General features: G+C 55.6%; 9 protein-coding genes across 9 annotated transcripts; 6 read left to right on the top strand and 3 right to left on the bottom strand.

The window, feature by feature from the left end:
• Positions 1–224: 224 nt before the first annotated feature.
• On the top strand, positions 225–1,312 carry COL26b_009173 (uncharacterized protein; the record flags this gene model as incomplete). The annotated part of the gene is made up of 2 exons (XM_053181913.1): positions 225–266; positions 317–1,312. The coding sequence occupies 2 exons, from the start codon at positions 225–227 to the stop codon at positions 1,310–1,312; spliced, it is 1,038 nt and encodes a 345-aa protein (XP_053034144.1).
• An 845-nt stretch (positions 1,313–2,157) lies between these two features.
• COL26b_009172 (uncharacterized protein) lies at positions 2,158–3,455 on the top strand (the record flags this gene model as incomplete). Its single annotated transcript, XM_053181912.1, has 3 exons — positions 2,158–2,278; positions 2,332–2,513; positions 2,571–3,455. 3 exons carry the CDS (start codon positions 2,158–2,160, stop codon positions 3,453–3,455), a joined length of 1,188 nt encoding a protein of 395 aa, XP_053034143.1.
• A 247-nt stretch (positions 3,456–3,702) lies between these two features.
• COL26b_009171 (uncharacterized protein) lies at positions 3,703–4,947 on the bottom strand (the record flags this gene model as incomplete). Its single annotated transcript, XM_053181911.1, has 1 exon — positions 3,703–4,947. The coding sequence occupies one exon, from the start codon at positions 4,945–4,947 to the stop codon at positions 3,703–3,705; it is 1,245 nt and encodes a 414-aa protein (XP_053034142.1).
• A 1,530-nt stretch (positions 4,948–6,477) lies between these two features.
• COL26b_009170 (uncharacterized protein) lies at positions 6,478–8,146 on the bottom strand (the record flags this gene model as incomplete). Its single annotated transcript, XM_053181910.1, has 2 exons — positions 6,478–6,726; positions 6,785–8,146. 2 exons carry the CDS (start codon positions 8,144–8,146, stop codon positions 6,478–6,480), a joined length of 1,611 nt encoding a protein of 536 aa, XP_053034141.1.
• Positions 8,147–12,636: 4,490 nt separating this feature from the next.
• Positions 12,637–12,971, top strand: COL26b_009169 (uncharacterized protein; the record flags this gene model as incomplete). Its single annotated transcript, XM_053181909.1, has 3 exons — positions 12,637–12,714; positions 12,790–12,833; positions 12,920–12,971. The coding sequence occupies 3 exons, from the start codon at positions 12,637–12,639 to the stop codon at positions 12,969–12,971; spliced, it is 174 nt and encodes a 57-aa protein (XP_053034140.1).
• Positions 12,972–15,781: 2,810 nt separating this feature from the next.
• On the top strand, positions 15,782–20,195 carry COL26b_009168 (uncharacterized protein; the record flags this gene model as incomplete). Its single annotated transcript, XM_053181908.1, has 9 exons — positions 15,782–15,941; positions 15,996–16,200; positions 16,251–16,809; positions 16,952–17,020; positions 17,069–17,301; positions 17,375–18,025; positions 18,682–18,797; positions 18,849–19,768; positions 19,821–20,195. The coding sequence occupies 9 exons, from the start codon at positions 15,782–15,784 to the stop codon at positions 20,193–20,195; spliced, it is 3,288 nt and encodes a 1,095-aa protein (XP_053034139.1).
• Positions 20,196–20,660: 465 nt separating this feature from the next.
• COL26b_009167 (uncharacterized protein) lies at positions 20,661–21,350 on the top strand (the record flags this gene model as incomplete). Its single annotated transcript, XM_053181907.1, has 1 exon — positions 20,661–21,350. The coding sequence occupies one exon, from the start codon at positions 20,661–20,663 to the stop codon at positions 21,348–21,350; it is 690 nt and encodes a 229-aa protein (XP_053034138.1).
• Positions 21,351–22,145: 795 nt separating this feature from the next.
• On the top strand, positions 22,146–23,049 carry COL26b_009166 (uncharacterized protein; the record flags this gene model as incomplete). Its single annotated transcript, XM_053181906.1, has 2 exons — positions 22,146–22,248; positions 22,331–23,049. 2 exons carry the CDS (start codon positions 22,146–22,148, stop codon positions 23,047–23,049), a joined length of 822 nt encoding a protein of 273 aa, XP_053034137.1.
• Positions 23,050–23,582: 533 nt separating this feature from the next.
• On the bottom strand, positions 23,583–25,616 carry COL26b_009165 (uncharacterized protein; the record flags this gene model as incomplete). Its single annotated transcript, XM_053181905.1, has 1 exon — positions 23,583–25,616. The coding sequence occupies one exon, from the start codon at positions 25,614–25,616 to the stop codon at positions 23,583–23,585; it is 2,034 nt and encodes a 677-aa protein (XP_053034136.1).
• Positions 25,617–25,925: the final 309 nt, after the last annotated feature.

The following is a 25,925-nucleotide window of genomic DNA, read 5'->3' as shown; positions in this document are numbered from 1 at the left end:
GAGATTGGAGAGGGGTAAACCTTATCGGACGTCACCGAAGCTGACGGCAAAGCATAATACTTGAACGCAGAATTTACATAGTTGACATTTTTAAGGCGGCGGGCGCTTCACACAGCTGGTTAAGTCACATTCTCGGGTGATTCGAATCGTCGGGCCGGATTCATTGCTTTCATCCCTTGGACACGCACACCATCGATTCACGAGTTCCCGGAAAGCGACCTGTCATGGAGAAGCAAACAAGGTACGTCGATCGGGAGATCTCAAAAGTAAGTCCAGTCGCCCCGGCTTTTGAGAACGTGTCAATGACATCCATTAGATTTCTCTACACAATTTCGACAATCGAATCGACGAAATCACAGCCCAGCTGTGCTCAGCCGCCGAAAATGTCGGTTTCTTCGCCATCAAGGACCACGGCTTGGCCGACTCTGACATCCAGGACATGCTGTCCACCGCGGAGTCGTTCTTCCGCCTCCCGGATGATACCAAGGCCACGGTGCCCTGGAACCCACAAAATGTCGGATGGGAGAAGTTGTCGCAAGTACGGCCCTCCACGGGCGCGGCAGACCAGAAGGAGTCGTACCAAATCCAGTTTGGCGAGAACATGAAAGGCCTTTGGCTTGACGACGGCACTCTCCCCGGATTCCAAGCCAAGACTCTGGAGTTCATGCACAGGGTGCAGGATATTTCGGAGAAGCTCATGATCTGCCTCGCTCGTGGACTGGGGTTCGAGGACAAGTACTTCATCAACTGGCACGACATCGCGCGACCGAACTCGCAATCAACGCTGCGTATGCTCCATTACTACGAGACGCCAAAACTGAATGACGGCAAAGTTTACCATCGTGCCGGCGCCCATGCCGATTGGGGCTTCCTCACGCTCCTCTTCCAGAAGCCGGGCTACTCCGGTCTCGAGATCTGCCCCGGCCGCGAGGCCGTTACGGAGCACGCTCTCGGCGACGAATGGACCAAGGTCGATCTCGAGCCTGGGGTCATCGTGTGCAACATCGGAGACTTGCTCATGAGCTGGAGCGACGATCGCTTCAAGAGCACGTACCACCGTGTTAAGGCACCTTGTGAGGAGGGAGACTTTTACGGCGAGAGGTTTAGCATTGCGTTCTTCAACCAGCCTTGCAAAGATGCGATCATTCAGGGTCCGAAGGGGAAGTATCCTGTGGTCACGGGGGAGGAGTTCAATCGGAACGCGATGAATCGGATGTATAAGGCGGCGCAGGAGAAGTTGGCTGCGATAAAGCAGGCGGAGGAACAGGGACAGGGATTGCCCAGCGCAAGGGCTCTTGAGGCAGCAGCGTAACCGATATCCTTGTGTTGAAGCCTCGTGTTAATTTTACATATCAGTCGAATTGAAAAACAAGCCCCTTGACCACGCCACGAAATTGAGTCAATAGTGAAGCTTGCGGGTTTGCAACTAACTGAGGTCGAAGTGTCACACATGGAGATCGAGCGGAAATCTAAGTCCTCGGATTCATTTCATATGGTGTCCAATAAGTTGATGACTTCTTCTATAGTGACGAACAGGTTGTGTTAGGTACACTGAGAATTGGGAAACTCCCAACCTTAAAGCTGTCCACCTGCATTTTGATATTGCGATGACATCTCTCGTGGGCCCTAGGCGATGTCTTGTCTTTGAAGTTATCATATCTGGTGTCTTTCCCTCAACTGTTCCTAGCATTGTGGTCGTGACTGAACAAAGCTTGCATCTAGTTGCTTGCCGGGAATAACATGGACCTTCTCCAAAACGATGCAACCTCAGTTATCGCAGTGTTGCCCCGCATCGATCACCAACCTCGGCCGAAGTGGCAAGGGGTTGCAGTCAGACGGTACGATAAGCCTCGGCCGAGCTTATCAAACTCCTACACCTTTTCTGTTATTGGACGATAGCATTCGTAGACTGAGTGTAAGTCGAGAGGTTAGACCGGCAGCCGTGCACCGGAGTTTGAGCATGGTAGATACTCTCAGAACGGGATAATGATACCGCTTTTCTGGCTTTCATGGTATGCCTCAGATATATCAGATGAGGCCCTGCTCAGACTGTTTGGAAGACTGTGAGTATCTAATTGGGAAGCACAAATCCGTGATTAAGCACTATCTCACCAGCTTTTCTAAATCAGTTGTAATTGCTCTGCAAAGCGTGAAAAGATGTCTCCAGGAATACTCACTCCAAACCGCACCTTCACTCTGACGGAGATGGAGAAGACACCAAAGGACAAACACAACTTCGGAGCCGTCGTCACCGGACTCGATTTGGATGACATCAGCGGTAAGTGTCAAATTCCTCGTCTCCAATAACAGATTCCTAACATCATCCGCAAGATGCCGATATCAAAGCCCTGCACGATGCCATCTGGACACACAAAGTCCTCGTCGTCAAAGGGCAGAAGCACATCCACCCCATCAAGCAGTGGGACCTCGTCACCAGACTCGACCCCGACGCGCCGCTCGTCCACGGCCACGGCGACATGAAGACCTTCAACGAAAAAGGCGGCCTCCTCTCCGTAAGCCCTTCTTCTCCCATCCCCAGAGACCAGTAGCTAAGCTCACCGTGCCACCAGAGAGGCCGCGAAGTCCTCGCCATCCCCGGCGCAGAAAACGTCCGCGTAATCGGCAAAGGCTTCCAGGGCGAAAACCACTACGGCCTCCTCAACAAGACCCTCACCCGCACGCCCTCGCACGACTTCCACACCCTGCCCCTCTCAGAAGCAGACTTCGAGGCGGGCCACACGCGCTTCCAGCGCTGGCACATCGACGCCGCGCTCTACGACCGCGAGCCCGCGTGGTTCACGACGCTGCGCTGCATCACGCGCCCGACTGGGCCCGAGGTCACGGTCCACTGGGACGACGGCAGCGGGCGCAGCATGACCGTAGAGCCGGGGCTGACTGCGTTTTTCAGCAATGTGCAGATGTACGAGCTAATGAGCGACGAGGAGAAGAAGGTTGCGGACCACTCGTGGGTGGAGTATGCGCCGCACCCGTACCAGTGGATGGGGAACTGCAAGGGCAATGCGAATGGGCTGGGGCTGGTGAGTCAGGGGAAGGAGATGAGGGAAGAGGAGCTGGGGGAGTGGGATGAGCAGGCTGTGAAGCGGTATCCTATGGTGTGGGTGAACCCCGTCACTGGAGAGAAGGCGTTTATGGTGCATGGGATATGTGTGCGGCGTATGTTCCTGCGGTCGAGTGTCGATGAGGAGCCGACTGTGGTGGATGATGTAGTGAAGATCCGAGAGTGGCTGAAGGTGATTCAAGAACGGGTGCTGAAGCCGGAGTACATCTTGCTGCCCAAGGCCGAAGAGGGAGACATCATCATGTGGGCCAACTTTCAGATGTTCCATACCGCGATAGACTATCACTCGAAGCTGGGACCGAGGACGATGCATCAGGCCAATGTCGGAGCAAGCGTCGGACCTGTCGGACCGGTGCCCATTCCCGCAGCTAGCTGAACGAATGTCGAAGGAAATTTCTGTTATGCGCATAGTTGAAATTTTGTTTCATTTCAGAATCGTCTCGTGATACCCTTCCTCGGGTCACTAATTCCTGTAAAGACTGTAAGATGTCTTCTTTCTCCTGACTTTTCATGTGCTGTAAAGACTGTACGCTTCCTCCCTTCTTCTGACTTTTGACATTATGTAAAGACTGTATCCCCCCCTTCACGCTGTAAAGACCGTCATCGATGAACCAGCACCAACCTCAATACCCCCCAATAGGCGAAATACCCAGCCCCTCCCCCTCCCCAGCCGCACACTTGAACCCAGGCGCAATGGGCTGCGGCGCCGTCAACTCGCCCCCAGTGCACGTCGCAAAGTGCGTCTCGTCCTCCAGACATGTAAGATATCCCTCCGTGCACGCCTCATCGTCATCCTCATCGTCATCCTCATCCGCCGGCGCGTCCGGCGCCCCCGACGCCACGGGGACCTGCGCCGTAATTGTAGCCGTGACAGTCACCGTCACCTCGACGGTCGACACCGCAGGCACAGCGCAAGACGGGGCCGGGCGCTCGGGGGCGGTGGTGCTCACGACCGACGGCGAGGTGACGGCAGGGGTATCGATCTCGGATGAAGGCGATGTCGGCTCGGCGGGGGGAGTGTCCATGTAAGACGTAGTCGGCTCGGGCTGCTCCTCCTCGGGCGCGGCGGAGGAAGCGGAAGCGGAAGCGGAAGCGGCAGGCGGCTCGACCGACCCGCCACCCCCGGAACCGGCGCCGGCCCGCGGGTTCCCATCACACGGCTGCACGAACAAATTAGCCTCGCCCTCAGGATGATCAACAGACGTCCCCGCGTTGGGGTACTTAATCGGCACCTGCGCCGTCAGCGCCTCGTTAGTCGTGCACCCGCCCGAGACCTCACCCATATTCGCCATAAACAGCTCCGGAAACTGCGTCTGCCGCTTCGACACACCCCACCCCTCCCTGGCATGCCCGCGCTTCTTCTTCGACGCCACGACCGTGATCGGCGCGCAGTTCATGTAATACTCCGGCTGTCCACCAACGCGCGCCTGCCACGTCCACGCAAAGGTATACTCCCCCGGCGCGATGCCCTGTGGAATGGAAAAGGTGTACTCATCTTTATTAGGCCCTTCGAGGTTGCCCTTCTGGTTGCGCGCGGGGCAGCCGCCCTCGATGGAATGGATGACCATCCACGTCGACTGCTTGGTCGGCTCGGTGTCGGTCGAGAGGGCGAACTGGCAGCTGCCGCCGCCGTGGACGGCCTGGCCGGCGAAGGTGGCGGTCTGCGGCTCGCCGACGGCGTAGACGGTGCGTTCGCCGTCGACGATGTAGGAGGCGCCGGGGGGCACTTTGCAGGGGAAGTCGTCGCCGGTGGCGGAGATGGGGTTGGTCGGGCCGTCGGCGACGAATTTGAAGGGTTTGGGGTTCTCGAGAACGACGTGGGCGGATGCGAGGGAGAGGAGGAGGGAGGTGAGTAGGAGAGAAGACATGGTTAAGAAATGACTGTGTGTGTTGTGTGTTCTATCTATGAAGGGAGTGTGAGTGAGTAGTTGGAGATATGTACGCGAAATCGAATTTGTTGAGACCAGCTGCAATGCGAAGGGAGTGTGATATGATGCAGAGTCAGTGGGAAGGAGGGAGGGTTCATAGGTATTTGTAGGTCGCGGGCAAGGTTGCCAAGGTGAATGGTGCTTTGGACGAAGACTATTCTAGGACAATGCCATTGTTGCTAGGAAGGACATTGCCACTGTCCTTTGACAATATCAACTCCCACATAAAGCCCAGAAAGAGTATTCCATCAACCATTCGCTGTCTTCCTTTGATGGAAGTTCACCTTGAAAACGTCTTTCCGCCAACTTTCATCAACATCAGATTCGAACAGGCCTTTCCAGCATCTTCTCCAGATGAAAAAACACTCGATTGACACATCTCGGCTCCCTTGCAAGATATCCCCAGACTACACTGCCGAAGACCATTTGATGATCAGCGTTAGACCAGCTAGCTCCCTTAGCAATAACCCCGCGAATCCGGGGAAATGCATCGCACTCCGCGACAAGCTTGAGTGTGTGTAATGCTTGGCAAGGCCTTCGTCTGTCTAATATCCCCGAACCCATCTTGAGATCCTGGGGCCTGAAAAGAGACGCAGTCGTACCGCAACTGCAAGGGGATCGGCAGGAACAAAGACCAGTTGTCTGGTTGATGAATTGATGTCGTCGTTGCTAGCACTTCCGCCTGTTTCAGCCTCTTTAGTCAACTTTCTTTGTTCTCAGAACACTACCCATGAGAAAGTGGCTTTATGTCGGTGCCCCCATCCCGGTCAAGCTGCACTATGAGCTGCCACGCCGTTCGAAACTGGCCTCGGGCATAAAAGCTATGTTAAGCTCGCCATAACCCTTGGTGGTGATATTGCATGTAGTTGAATCTCCGAGCTGTTGCTCGGCCAGTGGGGTGCGATAAGATTGCATACTTACGATATGAAGATTGGTATAAATTGTATGAGTTGAGCCAAATGACCGAGTCGAGAACAAAAAAGCTGCAGAAGCTCCGACCATATGCCGGACGACGCTGTCCCATGCTGTACTTCCAGTCTGAATGCTATGTAAAGACAATGATATATGGTATTATGCAGGTTCAACCAAAAACATCCTCCCGCGGCACACAGCGGAGGGCATCACCTCACCTGCGCCCCGCCCCACTCTCCCTCCCCGACACCACCCTGACGTCTCTCCGCTTCTTTAACCACCGCCTGACAATGTACTCGTACGCAGCCTGCTCTCCCTCACCCGGCGCGATGCGAAACGATCGCCCAGGCCGGCGCATCAGTACAGCCACGGACCTGGGAGGTGTAAGCGGTCGGTAGGACTCGGCAGTGGCATGTCTCGGACGAGGAGGCTCGGCCGCACCTTTGATGAAGTTGTTCTCCAGCTCCCAATGTGTGGGGATGCGGAGGACTTTGCTATGGATCACATTCATTGCCAGCACGGAGTCTTCGGCTCTGACGACGAGTCTAGCATATTCTGTTAGCTGGAGGACTTCGCGGAAGGCAACAGGAAAAGGACGGGGATCTCTGGAGGAATGTAATTTGGTGCTGTGGTGCATCGCGCGGGGTTGACGTACGAAACGTTGATCTCGCTCGCCCCTTGGCTGACGAGAAAGATGTTGATCTTCGCTGCGGCCAAGGCAGACATGATTTCCGCCGATATTCCAACCATGTTTCTCATCTTGTGGCCGATGACGGTGACGATGGACATGTTCTCTGTGATAACGACCTGCAGACAAGTAATTCATTAGCAAAGAAGTCTTTGGATGAGTCGCGGCCTTTCTTACCTTTCCAAATTTCTCAAGCTCAACCCTCAGCCTCTGATGTTGACAGGACCCTTCCTCCGAATGCTGGAATGCAAGGCTGACGTTGCGCTCGCTCGTTGTGACGAGATCAGTCTTGATTCCAGCCTCTTCTAGTCTATCAAACACACCAGACAAGAACCCTTGGGACTTCGTGTTCCTATTGCAAACGACGTTGACAAGCAGTATTGAGTCCTTGACGGTCACAGCTGTTGGTCGACGCCTCTCCTTCTGGTCACCGTGATATCCGTTGCCCAGCATGAAGTCGATCGAAGGAAGCGGGACCTTGACATCCACCTTTTCGTCCGTCGGTGTTGGGGGTGTAAGAGGCGGCGAAGGTGTTCGTGAGGGATAGATGATCGTTCCCGCGCCCGTGGGATTGAAGACATTCTTTAGTCTTAGGGGTATATTGGCGCATCTTATTTGGTCCATGGTCAGCGGATGTATAACCTCGCTACCGTAGTACGTCAGCTCCGTCGCCTCTTCTGCCGTGACTGTCGACAGTAGTCTCGCCGAAGGAACCTTCCTTGGGTCTGCTGTGAAGATGCCATCAACCTCCTTCCAGATCTGAAGCTCCGTCGCCTTGGTACCGACTGCACACATCGCAGCACATAGATCAGAGTACCCCCTTCCCACGTTCTTCAGCAGGGAGTCCGGCATGATGCCAAAGAAGCCAGTGACTATTGGCACATGGTCGCCGCACTCTCTTATTCTCCTGGTAATCTCGTCGCCAAGAAGGTGGTAGAACCTAGGACCGAGATTGTCGAGCGCGGTCTTTTGCTCAAAGATGCTTCCGCCAAACACTGACTCGACGACGTCCTCGAGAATGACCGGCTCGGCCGGGACGCCTTTGCTGCTTAAGTATGCAGCAACAACTCTGCAAGCGAGCTTCTCTCCCAGTGCTACCACCCGGTCTCTCGCCCGAGGCGACAATTCCCCGATAATTTGAGCTGCGAGAAGGAAGCCTCTCAAGCTTTCGCACTCCTTGATAATGACATTCTTGGTGGTATCAAATATGTCGCTGCAAAGATCACTCCTCGTACCATTTGAGTTGACGAGGTGCTTCTCGAGTAGTCTGACATGGTTATCGCGGACGAGTTCAAGGGCCTTGTTGAGCTGGGCTTGGGCAGGCAGTCCGGCCTCGGCGTGGGAAATGCACTCGAGCAGGAGGCTCGTGGTGCCACTGGCCTTTGTGGAACCGGAGAGGGCCGAGCAGACGACCACCAGGTTATGGTCTTGCAGGTAGGATGGGATGATTTTGCTGCAGATCGACTCGAGAAGTTTTCCAAGACTGGTTCCGCCGTACTTCTGCACCAGCCATGGCCTGTTTTCTCTGCCGGTCGCCATGCTGGGCGGGGACTGGGGAGTGGTGATCTTGCTTGGGAGGGCGGGCAGCTGGATGAGGGAGTTTTCCGGTGGGCCTCCGCTCGAACTTGATGGCACGCAGTAACTTGGCGGGGAGAGCATATATCGTCGACTTTTCCCCGGGAAACTTATCAGTCGCAAAGTTTCAACGAGCGTCCACCACGGCCATGGTCAACAGCAAGACTCGTCGACTGTTGTTGAAGGCGTCAAAGAAAGGCGTGCCTTCGGTCAATGTCCACGGCGGACGGCAGGCTCTGCATCTCCCGGCATTCCCATCGCACCCTTTGGCCGACTGACAGCTGTCATTGGCGATGGTCGTCTCCGAGTTGTGGAGGTGGTTGCCGGCGACTGCGCGCTGGCCGTGGGCCAAATCCCGGCTTCGGGATTTGAAGACGAAAGCCCCCATTCACAGCGGTCCGGGTCTCCCGCTCGGCGAATGCGCAAAACAATAGGTTTTCCACTTTCAACTATTTTGGAAAAGGGCTCCATTGAATCTGACGCAACATCAAAGTGTAGTGGGGATGACGGCGTGTGAAATCGGGGTTGGCCATGGTATCATGCGGCCGCCATGTCCAGTGCGAAAGCTTTGATTTGCTGGCGCAAACATCTCGCCCGTCAACGCTCAAAGTCCGAAACTCTGCCAATCATAGCAAGGTGCCCATTTTCCTTGTCTCCAATATTCTCGGTTCGTCCCGAGGATTGACAGGGGAACTTGCAGGCGTCTCCAAGGTTCCTCAGGCTAGGGTTCGGAATCTACAGCACTGTTGCCAAGTGCAGAGACAGCTCGTCCCAGGCTGAGCGAAGCGATCAAGATAACACTGCGACATCTGTCGTAATACGGTTGCATTCTCATGCACGGCCGCTGACAGGTGCGACACAGAATGTCAATCGCCGTAAGCGAGATTCGGCTCAGTGCCGACGACACAGGTTGTCTTTTGGTGAAGATACCCTCCATGATGCGGAGGTTGGGCATCCGCCGGGCGCAGATCGAGCGCAGCATTGGACCAGACTACCCGATTCCGCCTATGGGTCGTTCAGAAAAGAATGGCTTGTTTCAGTCAACACGCGAATCCTGCGGCGGCGGCGATGGCGTCCAATGCCCCTGATGTTTTATCCCGTCGGTCCTCGGACTTGTCGGGATTTGAACCACGCCAACGATGCCTTTCTTCGGAATTTCGATTGTACATACTTCCACTCTTGACAACGGCGATCGAATTAGGAATAGTGTGATAGATGTTATGTCTCTGAAAAGTTTCCACAGAAATCAACCCAATGCTAGGCAGTATCCGCATGGACTCCCAAGCTATGTCATTCGCTGGTATTGCCTGTTTCTGCGCTGTGATGAAAGACCTAGGCAGCAATGACACCCCGGTTGATCACCTACCAATCGTCAACTTCCCCAGTCAAGCTCACTGCCAGTGGATCGAGACTCCCTTGTTTGAGACCGTCCTCTGCCTGCCCCACTGCGGCGTACAAGTGCGGTAGCTCTGCCCTCAACTTAGTCTGGATCAAGTCATCAAGCTGGTCGAACTCGAGTAGAAAGCCGTCATGACCATCTGACGACTTGAGCACAGAGAGCGACGCATCGGGCAAGCATGCTGCGAGCCTTTCTTGCTGCTCGGGCAAGAACAAAGCGTCCGTTTCAACCCCAATGACCATGACTCTGGGTGGAACCTTCGACAAAACCTCCATCAGAGCTCTGTCCCCAGTTTCTTCTGTTCGTCCAAAAGCCACATCGTGAGAGTCCATCTTGTTCGTGATATGCAGGTAACAATTGGCATCGAATCTACCGATAAACTTCTCGCCTTGGTAGTGCAAGTAGCCTTGAGCTGAGAATGACAGATCTTTGTTACGTGTACTGGACCGCTTTCCGTCTGTAGACACAGGGCTAATTGCTGGTCCATCAGTCCGTGGCAAGTCCAGTGGTGGCTCTGTGGATTTGGATTGGCGAGGAGGCTTTCTTCCAAAACGGTTGTCAAAGCTAGCGGAGGAGCGATAAGTCAACATTGCGATCATGCGTGCTGCTGCCAGTCCGGCCGAGGGTTGCCCCTCGGGAGTTGGTTCATAGTAACCGTCGTTGAACTTGGGGTCCGCGTATATGCACTGTCGCTGCGTTTCGGCCCAAAGCCAGGTGGTGTACAGAGCGGCCACTCAAGTGTCGTCATGCCCCCCATCGAGCCGCCTATTACGGCAGCAACCGACTTGACATCAAGAGCATCAAGAACGAGTTTGTGGGCTCGGACATCGTCGCGGACTGTCGTCTGGGGGAAGTCGCTTGCGTATCGCTCTCCGTTCGGATTTTTGGTCAAAGGCGATGCGCTTCCATATGGGGAACCAAATACATTGCCGCAGAAAATGAAGAAGTGGCGGGGATCGAAAGCCTTCCCTGGGCCGATGAGAGGACTCCACCAGTCGCTGACGTCGCTGCTCCCCGTCAGAGCATGGCAAATGACTAGAACATTATCTCGCTCTTTGTTCAGCTTTCCCCAAGTCTTGTACGCCACGGGGCATTCGTAGAGGATCTCGCCTGAGTCTAGCGGGAAGCTCGGGATGATGGCGAAGTTCTGATTGCGGATGAGGCGAGTGTAGAAGTTATCCGAGTTTGGACTTGCATTAACGACTATTTCCGGGGTATTAGTCGAACAGAGTCCACAGGCCGAACGCCGAACAACTTACGCAGAGCCATATCGTAGGTTTGGTGTAGTGTCAGGAAATTACTCCGGTGAACAAGAAGGAAAGACAACGCGAGATTGCTGAAAGTCCCGACGGCTTCGATCACTTGCTGAATGTATCGAGCTGACGGGAGTGTCCAGACCAGCTCTTATTGGTGGATAGGATCAGTGTAGACACCAGCTGATTGAACAGAACGGTGTCATGGAACAACATCAGCCCAAGAGTCTTGATGAGGAACCAAAATAGCGAACACCGTCAAGTATGAGGACTCCCCGAGATATCGAGGTAATCCCGCCTCACTCCCCCGCAAGGTTTCATCATATCCTTTGGTGACGATCGTTTGCATATGGACCAACCTCGCGTACTGGTATCTTCTCTTTGTCAGTAGAACACAAGATGTCGCGTCTGCATCAGCCCCGTTATCGCCGGGGTTTGAAGGCATCCCGGGATTTGAGCCACAACACCGACGCCCCAGACCGTGTGTCTTCGGGAATCGCATCCTGCCGGCGTACGCCGCAATTAGATGGATTCTCCGCCCATCTCGAATGATTGTGAGGCCATCCTATGAGAATCATGGATGCAATCGATCGCTTTGAGCAGATTGTCATGACTCAAAAAAAGACTCGCGTGGGGAAGAGCTTGAAAAACCGCCACCGGTTGCACCTTGACTGTGCGATCGGTAGCCATCCAAGCTTTTGCCTCACACCTGACCATGGCATCCACTCATCCCTTTGTCAAAGTCGCAGCCGTCCAGGCTGCTCCCGTTTCCTTCGATCTCGAAAAGAGCCTCGAGAAGCTGAGTAAGCTAACGGCGGAAGCCGCAGCGGCTGGTGCCGACCTCGTGGTGTTTCCGTAAGTACACAGTACCTATGCAAGAGCTTCGGTTTGGGTAACAAGATCGGTTGTGCGTGTGTGTAGTGAAGGATTCTTGTCCGCTTATCCTTGGAGATATGCTTTCGATGCCACGATTGGCGCACGGGAGCCTCGAGGTAATCTCGACGCCGCCCTTGGTCTCTGAAGTCCGATGTTGATCTCGAGTAGGGCGCCAATGGTTTGCAAGGTACTTTGATTCGGCCATTGAGGTTCCTTCGCCTGCATTCGACATATTGTCCGAGACAGCTCGGAAGCACAATGTCCTACTGCATGTTGGCATTATCGAAAAGGGAGGTGGCACGCTTTACTGCACCGCGGTTCTTCTTGACCGGGAAGGCAAGTTGGTGTACAAGCATCGCAAGGTACTCATATTCAGCCCCTTTTGTGCGCACTTTACTGATCACTGCAGCTGATCCCAACGGCTGCCGAGCGGCTGGTCTGGGGGCGAGGTTCCGGCGATGGCTTGCAGGTCCAGCAAACTGATATCGGCAAGGTCGGAAGCCTGATCTGGTTGGTCGATCAAGTGACAAGCTCAGTGACAAACAAGCTGATGCAGAAGCAGTTGGGAGAACTACATGCCAGCTGCGCGTATGGCGTTGTACCAACAGGGCATCGAGTGAGTGGCGGTTTGAGGAGCCGAGATAACGACTTGTTCGGAACATTGTCACTGACGAACGCGACTCAGAATTTACGTCGCGCCCAATGCCGATGATTTGCCCGCATGGACAGCATCGATGCAGCACATTGCCAAAGAAGGACGTTGTTTTGTTGTGTCAGTCAACTCTGTGTGCAAGGTTTCAGACTTTCCGTCCGACTATCCGCCGTTTACGGCTGAGCACCCCGACCGGCGGCCGGACGGAGGGCAGTGGGAACCGGAAGACATTGTCAACCACGGAGGGTCCTGCATCGTCGGGCCGCTTGGAACAATGCTTGCCGAGCCTGTGTGGGACAAGGAGGAAATCGTCTATGCCGACTTGAGAATGGCAGATATCACAGAGTCCAGGGTATGCCGTCCATTCGGAGCTTGGTGTCGCTCCTAGTCAGTCGGTCGCATGCCATGTGCTAACAGCGTTTGACAGCTTGACTTTGACCCGGTCGGCAGTTATTCTCGGCCAGATGTATTGTGAGTCAATCACACCCGACGCAGGGGACGACAGGGCCGGAGGACGGTCTGGATGTGCGTCGATCAAAAGCTGACAGGCGGTCTAGTTCGTTGACGGTCAACACCAAGGCTGGAATCAACGTGGCATTTAGCAGCTGAGGCGGCGTCCCGAGCGTGGCTGCGGGCGCTGAGAAGTATGCGTGGGGGGTGTTTTTGTTTGCGCTGGAGGCGGGGTTTTGTGCGGAGAGACCGGGATGGTTTGGGCTGGAGATTTATGGGACCTGCCTCGGAGGTCGCATGTCTGGGCATGTCTGGCGGCGGCGTCGAGCTTCGGAGGTTGGCGGAGTCGCATGGGATCGGAATAGCTTGGTGGCATCGAGGTTCGAGAAGCTTTGCACGACGTCCATGCGAGCTTGGCCCGACGAGTTGTGATGCACAACGTTCGGTGGCCGGTGTGTCGTGCATGGCGTAGGAGAGCCTGTGTCTGCGCCTGTGCGTGGAAGCCTCGTGGTGTTTCTCGGGTGGCTTCTCGAATCCGTCTTCTTGGTCTGATGGTGTCAGGCAGAGAGAACCTGCTGTCCGTGTCGAGGAACCGAGGACCATCGACTCGTTGTTGAGTCGAGAGATGGGATGGCACTTGCAGGTCGAGCATATGACTTTTTCTCCAGAAGCAAACTTTGGGTGGCCAACGTGTTCGTGAAGCAGACATGGCTGGGAAATCTTAAATGCAGGCCTCGGTGCTGACAGAGAAGAAACCAGTCATTAAAGACGGTGGCCCTGCGATGCTGCGTGTAGATGAATCGTCCGCCCCAGCAGAGAAGCATCCATGGAGGTGATGGTTCGGGATGTTGATTCCGATCCTAGCTCCTGCTTCCTGTGTCTTGCCGTCCGTAGTAGCTGCTGTTTATGCAAGCACAACTGGTGCCGGGTGGCCTGACTCTGCTTGGCATCGTGAAAGTTTGCGAATCTTCGGGCAGGAGGCAATGGCAATGGTCACTTTGACTGCCAAATTGGGAGTCGCGATTTCTAGGAAAGCACCAAATTGAAGGTGCAACTTACCTTACCTTAGGGGTCGGAAGCAGCTAGGCAAGACACAACGGCAGCCAGAGGCAGGTACGGGCCGGCACGGTCAGGGCAGGCGGACCTTCCGCCGGGCGGCAGTAGCAGTCGAGGTAACCCACAGGGCGTGGAGGGAAGGCGCGGCGAGCAGCGGCGACCGCACCTGAGTTCCAACGAGCAAGTTCCTGGAACATCATCCCATTGGGACACACCAAAACACCTGCCCCGTTGAAGCCCTCGGTTTCTAGGCCGTGCCAGTTCGGAAACTTTGCTGTGCTGCATCCCTGTCAAAGGCCGAGGCGGGCACTGGCAACACTGTGCGCAAGTTTTCTCACTGGGGAAGACCAGACGTGCCAGAACGACGGCAACACCCTTGCGATTGGACAACTTTCTCGGCGAACCACGATCTGCCCCACACTAGCCCACCGTTATCCCGGGGGAAGCTGCTTCCATTTCCACGTCCACAGGTTGTACCTCTGTACCTTCTCCATCTCAACTCCCGAGCATGGAGTCGTGGTCGCAGCCAGCAGGCGCGTCAGAAAAAGCAGGACCTGGCCTGGCCTGGCCTGCGGGAGGAGGCAGCAGTGAGGAGACGGACGAAAAAAAGGACAGGGCCAACAAAAGAAACAAAATTAATCCCCTCGAAATTCTCTCTCTCAACCCCTGCTCATGCGCTGCAAGCTCTGGCTACTGCCACGACGACGATCGAACCACCCATCCGTCATTGCCTCTTCGTCCCTAGCCTACCTGATCTGAGTTGCCTGCCCTGAAGGTACCTTCGTCCCTGCCTCACCCATCTCTACGGCGGCAGGTACATCTCTTTCCCCCCTCCACTCCACTCCACTCCAGGTCTCCTCCTGCCGGCGTTGGGTCGGTCTTCTTTTCTTTGCCCACCTCACCCTGCTGCTGCACCTGCACTCGGTGCACTCACTGGCCGCCCTGCGACTCGCCTTCTCATTACAAATCTGGCCGGCTCGCCGCATTTTGCCCCTCCGCCTGCCGAAGCGAGTCGATCTGAAGCACCACCATCTGCAACTGCCCTTGAACTTCACCCGCGCCCGCTACCCGCACCACGCTCCCAGCAAGCACCAAGCACCAAGCACCCGCACCAACCGCTCCTCCTGCTGCACCAGCTGACGACACCAGCCGCTGCGTCTCCCAACAGCTGCCGGTCGCCCTTCAGTCACAGTCCCAGACACAGACAAGCAGACAGAGACAAACGTGAACGGCACCACTGGCCCTTCTCCGTCTCTCGCCTCCTTTCCCCGTCCAACGTTCGCTACTCGTCTCCCGGCTCGGCCGTTGCTGACCTCGCCGTACCTGGCTCCACGTCCTCTCTCCATCGAATTTATTACGTTTGCTTTCCCCGCTGTTGGCAGACCACGAGCCCCATCCAACCATCCCGCACACCCCGATCACCCAACTTGGACATCGCCGTTGCCCGCTCCGTGACAGACCCCGATCGGCCCGGAAGGATTCTTGCTGCGCCTGCTCTTCGTCGCCGCGCCTCACCGTCGTTGGCCTTCACTCATTGACTTGTTCATCTTACATGTCGAAACCCCTCACCTGGCCATGACCACAATGACCGAAGCTGCAGTACCGCCAATTCCCGCTGCCGCGGCAAAGAAGAAGTTTGCGACCCCTCCTGTTAAGATTGCTTGCCTCTCCTGGTAAGTCGCCCTCTCCCAAGCCAGGCGCCAGCTGTCCCTTCGGATGAGTATGCGGCGCAGCAGAGCATGCTGCCGTTGCCAACGGGCGTGGCGTTCTTTGCGATGGTCAAGCAACCGTGGCTCACATAGGAACAGCCGAGCTTCACGAACACGATGCGATGGAGCAAGCCCTTGTGCCAGTGTAAGCATTTGCTGTTCCCAGTCTCAGGATTTGCTGTAAATGAAACCCGTCTTGTTAACATGAAGCAGTGTAAGAGCCGGGGGCGCGACTGCGTCTACAAACCGAGCAGAAGAGGAGGCGCTCGTGTGAGGCGGAAACCGCGGCCGGTTGATGAACTGGCTCAGCAGAACCCGGGCTTCAATGGCGACATGCCCGTCGATGAAGCCACTCCTCAAGACCGTGAGTCGTCATGCTTGTGACTGTGACCGAGTAGACCTCTGACTGTAGCCGTAGCCATATCCCTCCAGAACTACATCGACCCTGGAGCAGGCCTGAAGCAGCTTCAAGACTTTTTCCAGGACAGCGATTTCATCTTTGACACCTTGTTCATGTCTGGCGTGCCCGGAAGCACCAGCGGCGAGAGCGCATCGGAAGCCTCTTTCAACTTTCCCACTCCCCCAGTTCCTGTCGCCAGGACATACAAGAGCGACCAAGCCATGTAAGTCCTGCTGAATGACTTGAAAATACCAGCAGCTCACCATCTCACAGTCTGGATGCCTACTACATCTTCATTCACCCTTTCTTTCCGATTCTCCCTCCGCCTAGCGGTCTGCCCATCGACCAGGCTGTACCGCACTTCCAGAATGACACGGAAACATTCCAGGACGAGTACCAGCCCTCGACCCCGGTTAGCTTGGCTATATCCGCCATCTTGGCTCTGATTCCATGCGCCAACGACACCAACCACTTAAGCAAGGAGTCTGTAGTTTTTAGACGTCGTTACGCCCAGTACCTGGCACAATGCGCTGTCGAGAGCATCGAAATCGAGTCCGAAATCCCCGACTCATCCATCGAGCCACCAAAGGCCCTGAACGAATCGCCAGATGATTTTCCCCGGCAGCAGTTCCACCCTGGCGTGCCATTGGAGCTGGAAAGCGTCATCGCGTTGGACATTCTGAGCGTCTACGAGTATGCACAGAGAGGCAACTTGAAGAAGATGCAAGCGAGGGCGGGCCAGGCACTGGTATCCGCCATGTCCCTAGGAATCCACGCCTGCACCGAGGACGACATTTTTGCCGAGGCTCGACGAAGAGTCTGGTGGATGACGGTGCGTTTTGCTGATTTAGATCTTGTGTATTTTGCTAACGCGGCGTCTGGCAGTATATCTGTGTATGTCAAGGGTCCATCGTCAGTAATACTGTGTGTAATCCCCCTTCATCCCACTTGAAGCACTCACTGACGCTGTGGAGGAGCCGACCTTTTCAGTGTTTACGCCGAGCTACACGACCAAGTACCCGACCATCCAATCAGACCCTGAGGTATGTACTCAATGTGCCTCTTTGGGACGAAGGCTCACCATTTGGCAGGCCTTTGCCGTGTATATTCAGGCCCAGCAGGCTATCCTGTCGGCAACACAATTCGTGATTGAATTGAACAAGACGGTCAAGAGTGGTGGCGACATGACGCGCATCTACGCGAGGATGAAGGAGATGGAGCAATACTTGGAGCCCCTCAACACGGTTGCAGATTCGTGGATACTGCAGTCCACCACGACGACGCCACTCGATCCCACTGAGGAGATCCTTTCCCGGTCTCTCAGGTGTATGGCTCGGATCAAGCTGAATAGGCGAGTATCTCCTATCAAACTCCGAGCAATTGCTGACCACCAACAGCGCGCGGATCAAGATCCACCGCTACTGTGCCTTCTTTGACATGCCCGTGTTTTCAGGAAAGCACTGCGACTTGAAATCCAAGACCGACAATGACAACGGCATCGAGCCCAAGTCGTGGCCTTCGTGCTCCTGTAGCACAATGATGACCCTACCTTCGCCGCCAGTGACTAGCTCAAATGGAACAGCCTCGCCACCAAACTCGGGAAAGAGATCTCCTCAGTCGGACCACTCACCCAATGGGAGCCCGCTGGCGACTTTTCCTTTCAGCAGCCACCAGTCGGCTAAGATTTGCCTCAAAGCGGCTATCAACATTGCTAATTCGTTCGACGACTTGCCATACCCGAACCCCTTTGGCCAGCTCTGCCCTGCGCCGTGTTATCTGGCGCCCACGTCGACTATTGTGTGCCCTAGGACCATGCCTTCCTTCGCTTGCTGCGCCATGCAGTGCGCGTATGCATTGCTGATGGTCAACCACAAAACAAAGGCCATGTATCCCGAGAATGCCCTGACAACCCCGATGGTGGAGAGCTTGCTTTTGCGCCTGCAGACGGGCTTGGCCTCCATCTCCGCGACGCTTGAAAACTATGCTACGGCCTTTGAGGCCCTCGGCGGGATGCGCGGTGAGACAAACCCCTTGCAATCTATCTATCGGTAACCTGCGCATGCTAATTTCCTCCTGCAGACCAAATTCGCAGTGTTATCGAACCCACCATGATGTTCGATCCCACGGTCTAGGAAACGGCCGAAACGACCTGACCTGCGGTCGCCCATTCGCTTCCGGTCTCCTTGCAGGGAGCCTGCATATCGCCTGCATCTCGCGTCCACGCGTGACGGCATCCCACGGCATCTCAATGGGATCTGGGCGCGGGCTCTGAGTGGGTCTCGGGAATATCTGTACGAAAAGGGGGGCATCGCGGGGTTTGCTCGTTTATCAGCAAAGGCCGGCGATCGATCAACCCCCCGTTGCACGACGACGCAATGCAATGCTATGCGATCTGGGTATCATGCTGGAGGGGTGTCGAACGATTGAAACGAAATGATGGAGTTGCTTCAAGGGCGTTTTGGGAGCATTTAAGATATTGGGCTTTGCCTGAGACGTTTGCCTGTGTTGGAGCAAAAGTTTCAACGATTTCGGAGTTGAACCGGAACTCAAAGCGACGACTTAGACTATTATTACCCCTCTCAATCATTCCTTACCTTTTTCTCGTCCGTTCAAGATGCCTGTCTCTGGTTCTCTGAGTAACGTGGATTGGTGAGGATCCCGGCCGGCTTTTGGGCCTTCAAAAACTGACACATTGGCCGAACAGGGAGCCGGATTTCGCCACGCTCGCCGTCCACGGTGGCCAAGAGCCGGATCCCGTCAACGGTTCAAGAGCGGTCCCTCTGTATCAGACAGCCGCCTACAACTTTTCCGATGCTGCCGGTGAGGACTTGGTGTGTCACGGTGACACAAGGCACGGCTAACGAGTAGCAGATGGCGCCAGCAAGTTTGCATGGAGCAAAGATGGCTACGTCTACACGCGCATGGGCAACCCGACCAACAGCGTCTTCGAGTCACGCATGGCGATGCTCGAGGGCGGCGTCGGTGCCGTCGCCGCCGCCTCGGGCCACGCCGCGCAGTTCATGGCCCTCACGAATTGCTGTGAGCCAGGCCAGAACTTTGTGAGCACCAGCTGGCTGTACGGCGGCACCTACAACCAGTTCCGAGTATACATGAAGAAGTTCCATATCGACGTCAAGTGGGTTGTGGGCAACGAGCCTGCCGACATTGACGCGGCCATCGACGAGAACACGCGGTGCGTCTACATCGAGACGATCAGCAACCCGAAGCACAGCGTGCCCGATATCAAGGCGATTGCGGACGTCGCACACAAGCATGGAATCCCGCTCATCGTCGACAACACGTTTGGCATGGGCGGCTACCTGTGCCAGCCCATCAGGCAGGGCGCCGACATTGTCACGCACTCCTGCACCAAGTGGATCGGCGGCCACGGCACGTCCATGGGAGGCATCGTCATCGACGGCGGCCACTTTGACTGGAGCGCCTCGGGTAAGTTCCCAGGATTCACGGAGCCGGCGGACGGATACCACGGGCTGAAGTTCTGGGACACATATGGATACAAGGCTCTCTCAGCCAAGGTTCGCATGGACAGCATGCGCGACTTGGGACCCTGCATGAGTCCCTTCAACGCGTGGCTCTTCCTGCAAGGACTCGAGACTCTCGCCCTTCGAGGACAACGCCACGCGGAGAACACACAGAAGCTGGCCGAGTGGCTCGAGGCGCATCCCAGCGTTAACTGGGTGCTCTACCCCGGCCTCAAGTCGCACCCCGACTACGAGTACACCAAGAAGGTCCTTACTAACGGCGCAGGCGGCGTCCTGACCTTTGGCGTCGTAAGTCTACTTCCCCATCTATCTTCCTGGGCCTCAGCTAACCACCCGCCAGGCCGGCAACATTGACCAAGTGCGCGCCGTCGTCGACAACCTCAAGCTGTGCTCGCACCTCGCCAACGTCGGCGACGCCAAGACGCTCATCATCCACCCGTGGGTGACGACGCACCAGCAGCTGCCCGACGAGGAGAAGATCAAGGGCGGCGTGACGCCGGACCTCATCCGCGTGTCGGTCGGCATCGAGGGCTTCGAGGACATTAAGAAGGACTTTGAGCAGGCATTCGCGGCTGCCGGGCTGCCGGCGGCGGTGAAGACGGGCGGGGACCCGTTTGCGGCGGCGCTGAACCTCGTGTCGGGCGGGTTCATGGGGAAGAGCTCGACGGGCGCGCCGAGACCCGGGACGGACGGCACGGTGCAGGTTAGTGCTTGAGACGGGGTGGCGCAGCATTGAGGGAAGCGAACTTTTTTGAAAGCATCTAGTTTCGTTTTTGGTGGCAGCGTCCAAGAATAAAATACATTCAATTTTGCTGAAGATATGGCATTTACCCAAGAGGAGAGAAGCCCCCCACGTCTGTATCTGCGTCCGGCCCTCCCCCGGGATCTCAGACATTGAGATGCGTGTCATCGGCGGAGCTGTCGTGCAGCAAGGTGCCGGTCCCAGTGCTACCCCTCCCGCGTGGGGCGGGCAGAGAGAGACAGAAAGAGCTTAATCGCACCTCCTTCTCGAGGAACCTTGACGGTTCTTTTGCAACAGTGAGTGGAAATAACCTTGTGGGTGCGATGGAAGTTTGGGGCTATTAAAAGGCTTCTCCCGCTGGTTTCACTGTGAACTATCAGATGACATCAGCGCAAACACAAACCTAAGGGACGACCCCTCACGATATCAGAAGCAAATATGCCACCTGCGAACCACAACGTCAACCTACTAGTCACCACGGGCATCGTCAAGCCTAGTATCCCGTATACTGCTCCCAACACCGCGTCGGCAATAGGCAGCAGCACCGCACGCGGTAGTTCTTACTACGCCCAAGCGGATAGGTGGCCTGTACCTCGACCGGTCGAAGCTCCGACCAAGGACGACAGCCTCTTCGATTACATCGCCCGTTCTGCCCCGCCGTTCGTCGTTATCCGTGTCTCCCGCTCGCCTGTCGCAGCGGAGACATCGAGCACTATCCTCACCCCCGACGAGGAGGAAAAGGAAGCAGACGAGGGCAGCAAAGACGCAGACAAAGAAGCGCCAACACATACACCCACCAGGCCGACAACAATGCCGCAGCGCAAGCCGTACGACGGGGGCGGCATCGTGCCCCCGCACATCCGCACGGCCATCGCCGAAAGCGAGAATGCATCCACATCCGCGACGGAGGCCGCAAAGACACCCGAGACAAAACCCGCCGCAAAGGAGATTCGCGCGGAAGAGTTTACGCGCAGCGGCTTCGTGCCCGCCTACGTGCTGAAGAACATCGCGACAAGCGAGGCGTCGACGGCTGGGCAGCGCGCGGATGCGCAGGGGACGTTGGATACGGACGAGGCGCGGCGGGAGCGTGGGAAGGATCGGGATGCGGAAGGGCAGGGGGAGAAGTAATTGCCAGAAGGGCTGATGAGCAGATTGCAGAATTCAACACAAAACACTTGGCCGCGTTCTAGAAAGACGGTGACATGTTCCGCGTCCAAAGATGGAATCATGCTAGACCCCTGGAATGCACCCATCGCGGGGTCCACCGCCAATTTTGGCGCGAATTCGGGTGCGACTGACCAACACCTCGCGCCCATTCGCCCATTGACAAATGTACGTTTCCCCCCCGGTCGGATCATTCGACAATCGGGAACCCGCGGCGGCAGGGTCAGCACCAGCACAGCCAGCCCGCCCCATTCCGATCTGACGGTGCTTGTGTTGAATGGATGCTGCCATTTTCGAAGGGGTCGCGTGCACCCCGCCAAAACTTTGTGCCTGCGCGGTGGGTCCAACGCTGCCAGCTTTCAATGTGTGCTGGATGACTGCTTCCAACTCAGCCCGAAAGGTGGCGCCAGTTGCAAATCAGACCACCATCATTCGGTCCCGCTTCCCTTCCCATTTTCTCCCCTGGTGCCATCAGCTCATCGGCGCATTATGACGCCAGCGCGACAAAGCGTAGGGAAGTGTGAGAGTGGTTTTCGCGATGCTCAAATATCGTGTGGTCCCTGGGGTCGAGTTTGGGTGAAGAAGTTCCTGGATTCGAAAACAACAGTTGGAGACGCAGCAATTTGGCTTTTTCGGAGAAAAGACTGTCGCCGTGACTTACACGAACCATCGCCAACAACATCACGACCATATTGATACCCTCAAAAGCTTCATTCGCATCCCGAGAAAAAAAGAAGAAGGAAAAGCAACACCGCCAAAATGGGTCTCATGCGCCACATGAACCACGTCGACCGCGAGGAGCTCTACACAGACCTCGAGGCCCGCATCCGCTACCTCCACAGCTTCCTCGACTTCTCCTCTAGTCCGTCATCCCCTTCCCCTTTCCCTGCCCTGCCCATCGCCCACTCGCCGTCTTCCAAACACAAAACTAACAGCCGCCGCAGAAGACATCGAAGCCCTCATCTCGGGCGCCAAATACGTCAAAGCCCTCATCCCCGCCGTCGTCAACATCGTCTACCACAAGCTGCTCCAGTACGACATCACCGCGCGCGCCTTCACCACGCGCTCCACCTCCTTCGAGGGCCCCATGGACGAGGTCCCCGACGACAACTCCCCGCAGATCCTGCACCGCAAGATGTTCCTGCGCGCGTACCTCGCCAAGCTGTGCTCCGACCCCAGCAAGATGGAGTTCTGGGAGTACCTCGACAAGGTCGGCATGATGCACGTCGGGCTCGGCCGCGCGCACCCGCTGCACGTGGAGTACATCCACCTCGGCGCGTGTCTGTCCTTCATCCAAGATGTGATGACGGAGGCGATTTTGAGTCATCCGAGGTTGCATATGCAGCGCAAGATTGCGTTGGTCAAGGCGCTGGGGAAGGTGATTTGGATCCAGAATGATCTGATGGCGAAGTGGCATGTCAAGGACGGCGCGGAGTTTGAGAGGGAGGGCGGGGAGGAGCCGGTGATTGAGGAGGAGGGGTATTTGCATGGACGGAAGATTTTGGAGAGCGAGAGCGATGAAGAGACGGTCGCGGCGGGGCCGAGGAGCCCGTCGAGGATACCCAGGACCGAGGGCGTGTGTCCGTTTACGGGGATTGCGAAGGGGGTCGAGGGGTTGAAGGTTGATGGGGAGAAGGAGGAGAGGGTTGAGGCTTCGGCGTAGATGAGGGCATGATATGGCGTTTTTGGGATATGCATTGGGCTTGGGTTTGGGATAGAATAATGATTTCATGGTTCATTTCATGTGTTTGTTCTTGATGCTTCTTGGATGATGATGATGCCTGTTACCGTGTTTGGCACCATGAAGATGCGTCTTTCATCGAAGAGAGACAGTGTACAAAGTGTTACGAATACAAGGCAATCGACGCAGTGAGAAGTGAAGAAGGCCTTTGGTTTGGGAAGCATCACTGGCAAAAGACGGCATCGCCCATCAAATGTTCTTGAAAAGTCTGGTTCATCAATCTAAGGAACAAAGCGAAAGTCTTCCAAGCTGTCTGAACGCAAGACACAGCATCTTGTCCAATTAATTCCACCCGCCAATCTTGCCAACCCAATTCCTCTTGCTGGAAGATCCATGATATCGACGCGTTGGGCAGCCTACGTCATTCTTCCCTTTGGCCAACTTCAGCAACATCCATATCGTAATGCCCAGCCCAATTCGCACTTCAGCGTCTCAATATTTCCACCGATGGCGTATCACAGCTGAAAGTCCGGTCCCTCAGTCCGGCGTCTCTTTCGACCTTGATGCATCGAGACTTGTCCAAGCACATTCTCCATCGTGCCCCTCAGCTCCTCCAGCTTCGTCTCCAGGTTCGTGATGTACGCATCCTTGTCGTGGTACCGCCTCTTCATGCCATCAGCCTCGGCCACCTTCGCGGACCACTCCTTCTCCAGGCTGGCCATCTCGTCCGTCTTGTCTGTCATGGCAGCCTTCATCGCGTCGAGCTTGCTCTCGAGGTCGGAAGCCCGCTCGTGCGCTTCGCGGGAGATGTGGCGCTGGCGTTCCAGCTCTTCGCGGCACAGCGGTTGCTGGCTATTTGGACTCGAAGTCGATGGTTGGCTAGGAGGCTGGGTCTGGTAACGGATGATGTTTGCTTGGAGTTGTTCGATGAGAACGTCCTTGAGCTTGATCTTGTCCTCAAGGGCGGTCATGTGTTCGGTTTGCTTGTTGAAGCTCTCTTGTTCGTTGATGCGGGAAAAGTAGACCTCAGATTCGAGGAGGCGGTTGTGATCATCTGCAACCCAAAGTGCGCTTTCCAGGTCTGCCTGCTCCACCTCAAGCTGCTGTTCGCTCTCCATTAGCCGCTCCAAATGTTGCTCTGCAAACTCCAGTTGATCTTCCAATTGATTCTTGCTGTCTTCGAGACATGCTTGTCTCGCCTTCAGGTCCTCGTTGACTTGTTTCATCGCCGCAGACATGGTCTTGAGCTGCACGTTTTCCGACTGCAGTTTCTTGTTCTCGGACTGAAGCTTGTTATTATCTGACTGGAGCTTCTGAGTCTTTGAATTGAGATGGTTGTTGGCGTCTATGAGTTTCTTGTGTGACTTGGGCGGCAGCTGACTGATTTTCGATTCTAGCTCACGGTTCTCAGAACTCAGCTTGGCGTTGATGGCTGTGAGCTCATTGTTCTTCGTTGTCAGCCGGGCAACCTGTAACTCCAGTTTGCAATTCTTTCCTGAGACCTGGTCGACGAAAGTTGGCTGCTGCTGCGGTGCGTACCACCATTGTCCCCACGATTCCGCTGGTCCATATTGCGGCTCGAGTGAGTGTGACCATTGCATCGGCGGTTCAGCTACTGCATGCTGCTGGTTTGTGATCTTGCTTCTCAGCCCCTCGAGTTCCTTTTCAAGGTGAGCTACTCGTATCTTCTTTTCCTCCAGCTGCTTTCTTGTCTCGAATGAATCGAACTCCTTTTGCGCATTGTTGTATCTCATAAGATTCCGCTGTTGTTCCGAAGTCTCCAGTTGCTTTCTCAAACTCTCGATCTCCTTGGCCATGAGGTGATCGTGTTCTCGCAGGCGTACAATCTCTTCGGCCATAACACGGTTGTTTTCTCGATACCGAGCAACATCCTGTTCGCTCCAGGTAAGCTGGTTCCTGACGTGATTGAGCTGGCTCGACTCCGATGGAGTCTTAGCTCTCAGAGCCTCATACTCCGAGTAGGGAACCATCTTCTCATTTCTTCGTTGCAATTTGTTCAGATCTTTCGCAAGGGCAATGTTCTTCCGCTGGAGCTCGAGCACCTCTTGCTCGAAGGCTTTCTGGATGATGTTGAGTCGCGTGGAGTCCCAGTTGAGCTTGCGCTTGTTGACCCTGTCGGGACCGATGCATTCCTTATCGCAGCAGTGATGATAGGCCTCCCCGCCGCTGGTGACTGTGTACCACTTCAACTCTGGGGATCCGGGCGACTTGGTGTCTTTGTTGGGGTGAATTCGGCATGCTTTCGTGATGACAAAGCCATTGTGGCGCTCGTCCTGGATCGTGTGGGCGATGATGGTGATTGCGACAATGTCGATGATGTTGTTGCCGGATCGGAGCACGTTGATGACGAACTTCCAGCGGTCGCGGGAGATGCGGAAGGTGGTGCCGGTACCGGTGAACATTCGCAGGAGCAGACTGAACTCGGCATGGTTCGAGGTAGGGAAGTCGTAGTGTGGTTCGGAGAGGTGGCGGATGACAGCTTTCCATCGACTCCAGGCCTCTTCCGAGACGTTGAGCTTGAGGTTCATGGTGACGATGCTAGAATGTCGGCGACTCGGTAGGTAGCGATGATAGCAATGGGGTTTGAAGTTGAATGAATGCTTGTTGGGGAGAGTAGATGTCGCAGATCAATGGCGCATGGTCGGCTTTGGGAAGGAAGCAGCGTCCGAGGTGAAGGTGTCGAAAATGCCTCTCTGCAAGGTGAAAAGCGCGGCAGTATTCAAGGAGAGAGCCGATCGAGAAGAAGTAAAGTAGCACTTTGAGTGAATCTTTGAAGACTCGGTTGTTGTCTGAGACAAGTCAGCAGCAATTGTATGAGGTGCGAAAAGAAATCCGGT

This window comes from Colletotrichum chrysophilum, assembly GCF_026319265.1.
Source record: "Colletotrichum chrysophilum strain AFK26 chromosome Unknown scaffold_86, whole genome shotgun sequence".
NCBI classification, from domain to species: domain Eukaryota; kingdom Fungi; phylum Ascomycota; class Sordariomycetes; order Glomerellales; family Glomerellaceae; genus Colletotrichum; species Colletotrichum chrysophilum.
Note: the sequence above shows the minus strand (reverse complement) of the source record. Positions and strands in the feature narration are given on the sequence as shown.